Genomic DNA, 12,413 nt, shown 5'->3' on the forward strand with positions numbered 1-12,413 from the left:
TTTACTTTTTCTTCTTTTTACTAAGTCCCTACTTTTTCAAGTGAGTGTGCTTAGGCATATTGAATTTTGCCAGTATTAAGGCCTCCTGGTCCATTTGAATACTCACAGAACAAGTCCCTTAACTACAAGTCCGTTACTACGACCACTTCCTACTGCTGCTCGCTCCGACCAAGCAATCCATGTCACATGTAAGCGATTCTTCAAAAATGTAACCAGCCCGCCTTTTTACATAATTAATGCAATACACAGCAAGACTGAATGATTTTTTCGTTGCAAAAGATCGGGTTTCACCCCCCCAGATACAGGAATGCATTACTCGCCATTTTTGTTGCTCATAATTCCAAATGCGCATTCAACTGTACGTCTGGCTCTGCAGTGCCTATTAGTTATATACACTTCTCTCTTTTGTGAGTTTTCTTCTGTGGGTAAGGGAGGGCGCATCACACGTGTAGTTAAACCAAAAGCTTCATCGCCAAGAAATACGAAAGGTACTGTGGGGCCTTCTGGTGAAAGCGGTTTCTCTGTTGGAGGTTCAGTTGGCCGGCATTCAGTCTATTTGTAAAAGTTTGAGTTTTTGAAGATTGTGGAATCGCCCTCCCCGGCCATCTTATGCACCAACGATCTATTGCAGTGAAGTTGCACTGTGCGATCGCTGACTGCAAACAATACAAGTGAAAAATACTTCCTGAAGTTGTAGTATAGTGAACCTGAACTTGGTGGACATTGTATCCGCACGTGTTTGCCGTCAATGGCACCAACACAATTTGGGAAGTTGGTTAACTTTCTCATATTCCGTTGCCTTCAAAAGCCATTCATCACTGTTAGGATGGATTGGCATTTCATTGACTGCAGTTTTCCCGAAATTTGTTTCACAGGTCTCCTCAACAACGAGACGTATTGTGTTTTCTTGATACTTGATATTCGAATTCAAGGTCACTGAAGTTCATTCCACAGCCCAAATACCTAAAATATATTAACGTAAATATAAGGCGAAACATAATATAAACTATCTAATATAAGACATTGATACTGCCGTCTTTGTAGATGTGTAGATTTTACACGCTTTTAAGTCTTACATTATAAAACAATTTACTTAATTCTTGTAAAATAATACGTCATAACAGAAGGGGATTTTAGTATAACCTTTTAGTATAGTATAATCTTTTCTTTAATTGTGGTTTGATCTCACCTGAAGTGCGGTAGAAGTCGTGATAAAAATATTAAAATAAAATAAAACAGTCAAGAAACCCCACTCTGATGATTTTACAAGGAATGACACTAATATGTCCCTAATACACTATAATCAAACAAGAAAATGTTATATTATAATTACCTGCTTTAAACCTGTGACAAGTATACCAGTTATAAAATGATTTCTAAAAGTGCTCCGTTTGTTTTTTAGCAAAGATATGATGAAAAAAATGGAAGACTTTGCGTGACAATTTCGTTCGGGAACTACGTATTTTAAAGAAAAATGAGACTGGAGCTCCAGCAACAAAAAAAAAGAAATACATTTTCTTTGACCAACTGTCTTTTTTGACACCTGTACATGAAGCCCAATGACAAGAAACGTATCAAATATTCCACCCCTTGAACACATTATATCTGAACAAGAAGCAGTAGAAACAGTAGAAACAACTAATGCAGATGACAATGACCGTGCTGACAGCGTTTCAAATTCGTCACTAGTTGAACGTCAGAAGAGACAAAACGTGGTGTCAAAAAGAACTAATATTGAGATAGGGAACTTTGACATCAGCTTCAAAAAAACATTACATCATTGATGCAAGAAAGCATCGCCATTCAAAGAGCGAACACTTCCCCTCAGCTAACAGCTCAGATAAATCTGGGAACAAGGCATTTTTTTAATGTCCTTTCTTCCTGTTATGGACAGCCTACCACCACTTGCTGCCTTTGATGTTAGGATGCAACTAACTGAAGTGTTCCGAAATGCTATTTATGGAACCAAACACGGAGTTTCAGGAACCAGTGCCAGTGCGTACCCAAATGAATTGACTACACATCTGCGTCACCATTAATGTTCTCGGGCCTAAATTCACCATACACAACTCCGACTTTCCCGACCACAACCATCAATAATCGGTGGACTATGACGAAAACACCGAATGCTCTAATATGCCACTTCCAGTGACAACACTCAAAAAAAAAAAAAACCCCAACCATTTTAACATATCAGAATTTGTACATTTTTCCGTGAACCCGGAATTGAACCATCTTCTAGTAAGAAGAAGTAGTAAGAAGTAGTATTCCGATTAACTGTGGAATAATGACAATTTTGTAATTAACTTCCCAGTGTGTTTGTGCAGAACTGAAACTTCTTGGTCATCACAATTCTTTACTTACTTAATAGTAGTTCATATTTTGTAATATGTGGTTAGTTTACTATTGTGTTTGTAGGTTATCTGTTTACAAAAGACTAAACCTAATATAACTATTGGAAAATGTTATAGGCTTACATTGTTCCATTCATTACAAATATATAGAAAAAGGTTGTATTTTATAACTCGGTCAAAATTGGTCTGCTAACTTCTCAGAGCAATTTGAGGTAAATGAAATTTAATAGTTGTTCCGTAATCAATACATAAAAATCAGTTACATTAAGTTTACAAAATATGTTAACCTAGTGATTATAATGTATCACAAAATGATTACAACGTACCTATTGTGTTTGTAAGTGTCTGACTGCAATTTAAACTGAACGAGGCTGTTATTTGTATTTTTTATCAATATCCGATGTTACATATTGTACACCTGATAGAAATATTTATAATACTATGTTTAAAAGAATCATTAAACTAAAAACTAATACATATTCCAGAACTGTTTTTGCGTTTTTTATATAAACCCTTACTTCAAACAAACATTATTCTAGAAGAAAAAAAAATAATACTATACACTAAATGTTTAAAACCACTTCAGGGTCCAATCATCCCAAGGTCCCCAGGAAAACAATATTGGTTGCTTGATAATCATCAGAAAAATTTTTTTTGGTAGGGTCAGTTCCTTATATTTTGGGGGATGCGATGCAAAGGCGAAAGCAGCTAGCGGGCAAAACAAATAGGGTCCCCATTTTCAAAATGGATCTACCAAATATTAATGTTTCTGAAAATGTCAAGCAACCACTGCTGGAACACTTGACATGGATCTACCCTTCGAGTTTAACCCATAAACGGCTTACCTGATGGTTTATAGGCAAGTCTTTCAGCTGGCTCAATACTCCTTTTCATGTTGGTATCTTTCTTCATCAGACCGTCTACTGACAATAGATGTATACATGTTCATCCAAATGAGCTAACAGACATCCTGTAATATTGGTAAAATTTGTCTTCATATTGTCTGTGCTTCTCAAACATCAAATGAAACGCACCTGTTGTCAATCTGCTGCTTAGAACGGGATGGGTACCCCAACGTCTATCCTGCCTTTTGGTCTTTTCCAAATACAATCTCTAAGTAGACACTGAAACCCTACAGCACCGATCTGCACTGCATCCCATATTGGCACAACTTGGAATAAAGTGATCTGGGAAGCAACGTGGCGGTTTCTGCGCTTGTATAGTCTGGCCAGCGGGCGTTGACTCGCAAAAAAACAGCGCGACGCATTTTGCGTCCGTATAGTTCTGGACTAGTAGTCCAACTAAAAATGCTGCCGAACTTTGGCGTTAACGCGACGCATTAACGCGACGCATTTAGCGTCCGTATAGTACCAGCCTTAGGCGGCACGGCTAGGAGCAGATCCCAGTGTCAGGGTAGTGCAAGCTGGAGTACCCACTAGCGGCTCGGCAATAAGTCCACCAGGCTCCGGGCGCAGTCCAGAAGTGTACCAGGACAAAATCTCCCAAAAAAAGCCCTTGGCCACTTTATTAGTCGGCTCCCGAAAATCCAGCGAAGCTGAAGGGCTCGTAGACACACACAGCACCGACGCAATCCAGTCACTCGCAAGCTTCCTCACTAATCAATCCACCAGCTGTTTGTTATCAGTTCACCTGCCGCAGCGTGTCGTCCGGTCGTGCGGTGAACAGTCCACCGGAGATAAAAGGTTACTCAATGGGCTATTCTTTTATACAGAACAGGCAAGAGTGACGTACGGGCATTGGTATAATTGGTACAATGTCGGCGCGCTACGACATTGATGAATTGAAATTTATATAATGTAGAGTGATCAGTTCTACATTATTTATACCATAACTCACCATAAACCGCACACGTCACAACACTCTTTGTACTATAGATAATAAAATACTAGAAGAAAAGAAAAATATTTAAAAAAAAATAATTTGGGCATTAATTGGTTAAACATATTGTATGGTTTCACAGAAAGATGGATCCACAAAACAGTCTATCGCTCAAGCTGAGTCTGTTATGGAATCAACTAGGTCGGAAAAGCCAAGCCTGAACAAAGAAAAACCTGGTATGATAACTTAATAGCCTTACTTCAACATTTATACACCCTAGGAATGGCTTCAGTTGAGAAATAAGTTTTCCATAACCGCCCTAAAAACAATACAAGAAATAAAAGAGGATTTAACCCCAATGAACATCATATTCACACTAGGCGTTAATTACATTTTCTAAAAACATATATTTGAACCAAATTGATCTAAGTCAGGACAAAGTACCTTCATTGATTGCAGAAAACAAACCTTTTAATGAAATTATGCACATCTTAAATCCTTTGTTAAAGAAAAAACCTTATAAGAACCGAGAATTCGATATAACAAGTGCAATCAAAATAACTCAAAACGTTGATAAAATGTTACAAAATGAACTTACATTTCAAACCGCTAAGGCTACTGATGCAGATGCTAATACAGAGATATGACATAACGTAAAAGGGAAAAGCAGACAGGAAAGGAACGCGAAACGAACTAAAAGATCGCTGTCTTCATTGAGCTCTTCTTCTTCATCCTCTGACCAATCTGATGATGAAAGCGATTTCACCTCTCTTTTTGAAACCGATAAAAGAAATAACGCTTTTTTATTATTTAAGAATTACAGTTTTTAAAGAGAAATAAGACACAAAATTGTATCACCTGGTGAACAAGGTTCTCACTTAATCAAAATTGAAATCACATCCACAAAAGATTTGAAAAGTTGTAAAAGTCCTAAGGACTTTTGGGAAAAGGTTTCAAAAAAGGGTGCTTCTGCTGGACAATAAAAATAAAGACGATGTTGATGTTCTGGGAACACTGAACAAAGTGTTATGTACCTATGGGAGAAAATTTAAATCAATAACATAAAAAAAACTGTGTATAAACCAAAAAAATCTAGGGAAAAGGTATAAGAAGTAAATAGTCGAGGAGGAGGAACAGAAAGTAGTGAATGAAGAAGCGTAACGTCGGATGTTAGCGTCATTTTTGCTTGGTTTGATAGGTAAACCCGGTGAGGTAACCAGGTTTAGGTTTCCGGAAAACTGGGAGGAGGCAGTAAAGACAGTGATCATAGTAGAAGCGGATTAAAGGAGTAAGCCCGTAGTGGAGGATGCTATGGTATTTGCAGTACAGTGTTGGAACTGTAATAAGCCGGGACATGTAAAATCGGATTGTAGGCAACCCGTGGGGAATAATTTTGGGCCGAGAGGAAGAGGCGCGTATATGAATCGGTTTTTTTAAAAGGGCGTAAGTCATCATTTTTCCGATTTCCACTTTTAATTTTTTTTTCGAACTCTATACTACTAGATACATTGATTTTCATTAAAAGGGCGTTTGTATCGTTATCATTTATGGTAGAAAAAAATACTTGAAATTCTGATTCAGTTTAAAAGGGCGTAAGTCAGTATTAGATTTTTTTTAAACAGGCGTAAGTCAGCTGCAAACCTTTAAAGCTGCTGTGTGTATGCTTGACTTACGCCCTTTCAAAAAAAATTGAAACACGCCAGCTGTTTCATCATTACATCTTCATTCTTAATGAAGACGTGTTGTTTGTGTTTTCTAACCTTACTTTCTTGAGATATTTTATCTTTCATTACAAGCAGATGATGAATGATGTTGTGATTGGAAGTCCTCGTAAGACGAAACGTCGAGATCCATCTAATTACAAACTAAATATTGTTAAAGAGGCTCGAGTAAAGGGACAATCTTATGTCAGCCATAAGGGGAAAGAAGTGTCAGCCAAGAAACCACAATTTGATTGCAGGTAAGCTAAATAAATGTTTAAGTTGTTTAATTATCACAAATCAAACTTTAAAACAAATTAAAACTCAATATGGCATACCTCACTAATGCTTTCTTACCTATCATGATGAGTTTTACCTAGATTGTTAGGTTATGTTTATGAATAGGACTACAGGTTTTCTTTGTCATGGTTAAGTATTGTAGCCTACAGTTCTTGTATGTTGTTACAGATGTGCCAACAAATGTTTAAAAAACCTCGGTGAGGAAGACTGTCTTGATGTATTCCAAAGATTTTATGACATTCCTTCCAAAAATGAGCAAGACTTGTATATCCAAGGATTAATTGACGCTGTAGATGTGCAACAAAGACGGCCTAGAGAAGACGTCGTGAACAGAGGAAAGAAAAATGCTTCATTTTCTTATCATCTTATGGTAGGAGTTACACGGAAAGAGGTATGTTTCAAAGCTTTTTTATCCGTGTTCTCCATTAGTGAGAAACGAGTTAGGAGGATTAGAAATCTAAAACTTCTAGGCAAAACTCCTGAGGACAAAAGAGGTAAAGGTGTCAGCCATGCTTTACCTGTCGAAATCTATCATTTAGTGCATGAGCACATACAATCTTTTCCACTCAAAGAAACACATTATTGTGGCAAAAAAAAATACTACTTGTCTGCAGACCTGAACATTAAAAAAATGTGGCAAATGTATCAAGAAAAACATCCGCAAGTTATACCTAAGGTTAGCCTAAGTTTCTTTTGGCAATATTACCATGATAATTTTAACTATCCATTTGGTCGCCCACAAGTGGATGTATGTAGCACTTGTGAGGAGCTCAATATTAAAATAAAATCTCCAAACTTGAATGATGTGGCGAAAAGAGCAGCAGTTGCTGAACTGCTTGTCCATAAAGCCAAAAGTAAAAAATTTTACTCAGCTTTACAACATGAGCAATCAGAAGAGGGTAAAAATGAAAAACACGTGTTATCCCTAGCCTTTGACTACATGAAGACAATTTCAATTCCAAAATTACCGGTTCAAGAGCTCTATTACATGAGGCAGATATCAGTTAATGTTTTTGGGATACACAACCTAAAAGACAACAAGACAACAATATTTTTGTACCATGAAGGAGTGGCAAAAAAACCCCCTAATGAAGTTTGTTCTTTCCTCAATGAGTACTTAAAGTCGGTGTCTGATCAGTATACTGAACTTCGACTGTTTAGTGATAATTGTTCTGGACAGAACAAAAATCAGGCCCTGTCAAGATTGTGTCTGTATCTAACAGACTCGGGGAGATTTAGGAAAGTGACTCAATACTTTCCCTTACGTGGTCACAGTTTTCTTCCCTGTGATAGGGATTTTGGGATCATTTCCAAGGCCCTGAAGAAAAATGACCGAATCTTTACTGTTCATGAGATAACACTGACATTGAGACGCTCCAGGGTGGGATATCACATTGATGAACGACTTTAAACTGGTAATCGTTTAGGCCTATTTCATAAGCGTAGGATTTGGCCCTAACGCCTAAGGGTGAAGGAAGATTTGGTCTCGCTAGGAAAGAATTATAGAGTGGATTTCGCAGGACCGGTTCAAACGCAGGGTTTTCTGGCTTCCCTGAAAGAGCGTGAACATAGTTTAGGGACAGTTGTTGTCGTCTATGCGAAAGAGGGGGTTCTCCCGTTTCTGCGAGAAGACTGTTAATGGGAGAAGATCGAAAAGCTCCAGTGGCCAGTCTTAAAGCAGAATTATGGACTGGGTCAAGCATTTTGAGAGCACTGGGTCTTGCGGACCCATATGCTTGACATCCATAATCTAGACAGGAACGGATGGTGGCTTTGTAGAACCTGAGCATGCATGTCCTGTCAGCCCCCCATTTTGTTCCGCTTAAAGCTCTCAGTATGTTCAAGCGCTTCACGCATCGACCTTTTAGGTCTTTCAGGTGAGGCACCCAAGTTAGCCGGGTATCAAATGTGAGACCCAGGAATCTGATATTGTCACAAGTAGTGATTCTCTGATCCAGAAGAGAGCGTTGGTTGCTCAACGGTACGCATTCTGGAGAAAACGATTGCTTTTGTTTTAGGTAGCGAGAAAGAAAAGCCCGTCACTCCGCACCACTGCTCAAGCCTGTTGATGGTAAGCTGTAAAGCTGTCTCCCCCACCGCTAGCCTCTTTGTAGAGATGTAAATAAAGAAATCATCTACAAACAAAGAACAGCGCACAGGAGGGGTAACGCAGGACGATATGTTATTGATTGCAATGGCAAACAGAGTGCAGCTTAGAACGCTACCTTGTGGAATACCATTTTCCAGCGTGAAGGAATCGGAAATGGTTGTCCCAAGTTTGACCTGTATGGTTCTTTCCGACAAGAAGCCCTGTATGAAAGAAAGCATGTGGCCCCCTACACCCCAAGATATTAAAGCAATTAATATCCCCCTTCTCCAAGCTTTGTCATAAGCCTTGGAAATGTCGAAGAATACCGCGATCAACTGTTTTCTTTCAATAAAGGAATTCAGGATTGCCGATTCCAAGGCAAGTAGATGGTCACTTGTAGACCGGCCTTGTCGGAATCCGCACTGGGAAGGTGAAAGAAGATTATTTTTCTCCAGAAACCAAACAAGGCGTCTGTTGACCATCCTTTCGAATACTTTGCAGAGACTGCTAGTAAGCGAAATTGGTCTATAGGCTCCTGGAGAAGTTTTATCTTGGCCCGGTTTTTGGAGAGCGATAATGTGTGAGCGACGCCAAGTATTAGGGAATGTGTTTTCTAAATATATTCTATTATATAATTTCAGAAGATCTTGTTTTCCATCCTCCGTCAGGTTCCGCAACATGGCATAATGTATGTTATCGGGACCTGGAGCAGAATTTGATGTCGCCTTTAGTGATGAATCAAGTTCATCAATGGTAAAGGGAAGGTTTAAAGGAGAGTTTTTATTAATATTTAAATTTAGAGGATGTCTTTCTGTATTTGTTTTGAAATTTTGAAACTCCCTATTGTAAGATGACGTTTTTGAAATTTCCGCAAAATGTGAGCCGAGTAAATTGGAAACTGTCAAGGGATCAGTTACCACATCGGTACCATTTTTCAGAGCAATAAGAGAAGGTGGGGAGGTCTTGCAGCAAACAGATCGAAGCTTCCTCCAAACATCAGATGCAGGAGTTGTTCGTTTTATTAGATCTGTGTAGTCCAGCCAGGACTGCTGCCGTCTCTGTCTAAAAACCTGTCTTGCTTTTGCCCGTGCTCTTCTGTACCTACTTAAATTTTCTTCATTCGGTGATCTGTTGAACTGTCTTAAACATTTTCGACGTTCCTTTAGAGCCGCCGAACATTCTTCAGACCACCAAGAAACCTGGCGTTTGTTTGGTGAACCTGAGGATTTTGGAATGCTTCGCTCTGCGGATGTTATAATATTAGATGTAAATAATTCAGTGGCTGTATTTATGTCGTTTAATTCGATATTAGTAGTTTGAGAAACTATGTTCTTTTTGTACTCGTTCCAGTCAGCCCTCTTAATTTTCCACCTGGGACACCTGCCTGTCGAAGACGGAAAGGATTGAAAAGCCACGGCAATGGGCACATGGTCACTCCCCGACAGGTCGGGAAGTACGGACCAATGCACTCGAGTTGCCACGACCGGACTGCAGATTGACAGGTCGATTGCCGACCATATGCCAGTCCTAGGGCACATGTAAGTGGCCGACTCGTCATTGAGAACGACCGCTGCCACTTCATCCCACAATCCCGCAACCATGTTACCCCTCCGATCAGAATGGTTGGAACCCCAAGAGCGATGGTGTGCATTGAAATCACCAACCATCAAGAAAGGAGAAGGGAGTTGGCTGTACAGATCACGTAGATCATCAAGAGATAAATCAAAAGGGGAAGGTGGAATATATATGGAGCAGATGGTTAATTTAAAAGGGACATCGATTGATACTGCTACTGCCTGGAGGTTTGTGACGATGTTCAAGGCTCTAGCATTAACAGAAGAATCTGCTAGAATAGCCACACCTCCACAGGCAATTTGTTGGTGATGATCTAGGCGAAAGATGTCATAACCATTTTGTTTGAAATGAGTAAGAGGAGACAATTTAGTCTCTTGTAGGCAAATAAATTTAGGTTTTCTTGTCTTTATAAGTAGTTTAAAGTCTTCAAAGTGGCTTCTCAAACCATTAATATTCCATTGTAACAGCATTTTATATTATATTATATATTTTATTTTGTGCTAGTTCATCGTAATTTTTTTTCTTTGCTTAGATATAGGACGGAAGTTACAAGGGCGGATCCAGAGGGGGGGCGCGAGGGGCGCGCGCCCCCCCTCGGTAGTCACAAATTCAAATTTTTGTTTGTTTATAAAAGATTTAAGCTTAAAGTAATACTATATTGTTCGTTAGTAAAGGGTGCTTTCATCGGCCACACTATTCGTAATTGGTACTGTCGGTGTTTCAAACATACATTTTGTACTTAAGATTGTAGATTTAATTCGTGTATGAGTAGAGGGGAGGTGGTAACAGTGCGTATGATCACCGGAAGGGGTGGGGGAACGGTGCGTGCGCATGAGTCGTCCTAGTCCGCCCGCCCCAACGATAGGCCTACACCACACCGCCTACTACGGCCACTCAGTTGATTCAGTGCGTACGTTCGTGAATATCGTGAAGTACCCGTTCGCTTGTGTTTAATAGCTTTTTGAGTGTTAACAGATTTTTGTGCAATATGGGGCGTTATCTTGTTAAAAGACCAAAGTTAGACAGTGAAGTTCCTTCTTCAAATGTTGAGGTTTCCACCCAGCATGAGGTTACAGACGTGCCGCTGCCACCACAATCGGCGCCATCATCCTCCAAATTCACAAGTTAGTATCTCCGAAAACATGTGCTCTTTCGACATCGGGTCTCACATTAACAACATCTCTAAGATGAGTGACCATACTAAGTATAGTATTTTTACTAATCATTGGAAGCCTAAAAAGGACTTTAAGTTTCCTACATCCTCTCATGTAAAACGAGGACGGGAAGAACAAAGAAAAGCTAATATTGGCCATTTTGAAAAGTATCCATGGTTAGTTTTTTCAGAAGCTAAGCAAGGGCTATTTTGTAAATTTTGTGCAGTACTATGCCATCAAAAGTTAGTTGGAGGACAGCATACAGTTTCTTTAAAGAAATTAGTTACTGAACCTCTACAGAAATATGCTAAACTCTCAGGCAAGGACGGAGATTTAGAAAGTCACGCAGCGACACAATATCACAAAGATGCTGAAATTGACGCCAAACATTTTATATCTGTTTTTGAAAACCCTGAGGGAGAAATTCTTAATTTGTTAAACGAAAATAGGAAGGCCCAAACCATGCAGAATCGTGCAAGGCTTGTGCCAATAATTAAAACTATTTTGTTGCATGGTAGGCAGAACATACCCCTTAGAGGTCATAGGGATGATGGCAGTTTGATTGAAGTTGGAGATGATCCAGTACAAAATGACGGCAATTTCAGGGCACTTTTGCGATTTAGAATAGATAGCGGGGATGTTCAGCTTGAAGATCATTTGAAGTCTGCAGGAGCAAACGCCACTTACATCAGCAAGACAACAGCTAACTGCCTTATAAAATGTTGTTCTGATGAAATTTTGGAAGTGATAACTCAACGAGTATCAGAAGCTAAATATTATAGCATAATATTTGACGAATCAACAGATGCGTCTCATACTTCTCAGCTAAGCCTTAGTTTACGTTACCTGTATAACAATGCTATAAGAGAAGACTTTATAGGTTTTGTTGATCTCCACGGTACGGGTACGAACTATTCTGATCAAGAAGTTGAACCTGTTATCACGGGGGAGGTTTTAGGACAGTCTGTGCTGAAATTCATGCAACAGCTTGGTTTGAACATGAATAACTGTGTAGGGATCGGTTGTGATGGATGCTCTGTCAATATGTCTGACATGCGAGGAGCAGTGACAGAAATTAAAAAAATTGCCATAAACAGCACCTTATGTGGCTGCAGTAATCATGCATTGAATTTGGCTATTTCAAAGTGCAATAAAGTCCAAAGCGTGAGAAATGCAGTAGGCACTGTAAAAGAGATTTCTAGATTTTTCACCTCCTCGGCCAAACGGAACTCTATTTTGAAAAAAGTACTGGGACATCAAATGAGAGGATATTGTGAGACCCGTTGGGTAGAACGGCATGAATCAATTTTTGAGTTTACAGAAGACCTAACAAAAATAGCCGAGGCACTTAAAATTGTCTCAAAGTGGAATGATAGCTCAACAGCAAGCAAAGCAAATTGCT

General features: G+C 39.3%; 1 protein-coding gene across 1 annotated transcript; it reads left to right on the forward strand.

Moving 5' to 3' along the window:
• Positions 1-5,679: 5,679 nt before the first annotated feature.
• On the forward strand, positions 5,680-12,080 carry LOC124370417. Its single transcript, XM_046828702.1, has 3 exons — positions 5,680-6,153; positions 6,362-7,574; positions 12,027-12,080. Exons 1-3 carry the CDS (start codon positions 5,993-5,995, stop codon positions 12,078-12,080), a joined length of 1,428 nt encoding a protein of 475 aa, XP_046684658.1. The 5' UTR covers positions 5,680-5,992.
• Positions 12,081-12,413: the final 333 nt, after the last annotated feature.

Source organism: Homalodisca vitripennis, unplaced genomic scaffold, assembly GCF_021130785.1.
Source record: "Homalodisca vitripennis isolate AUS2020 unplaced genomic scaffold, UT_GWSS_2.1 ScUCBcl_124;HRSCAF=1272, whole genome shotgun sequence".
Lineage (NCBI taxonomy): Eukaryota > Metazoa > Arthropoda > Insecta > Hemiptera > Cicadellidae > Homalodisca > Homalodisca vitripennis.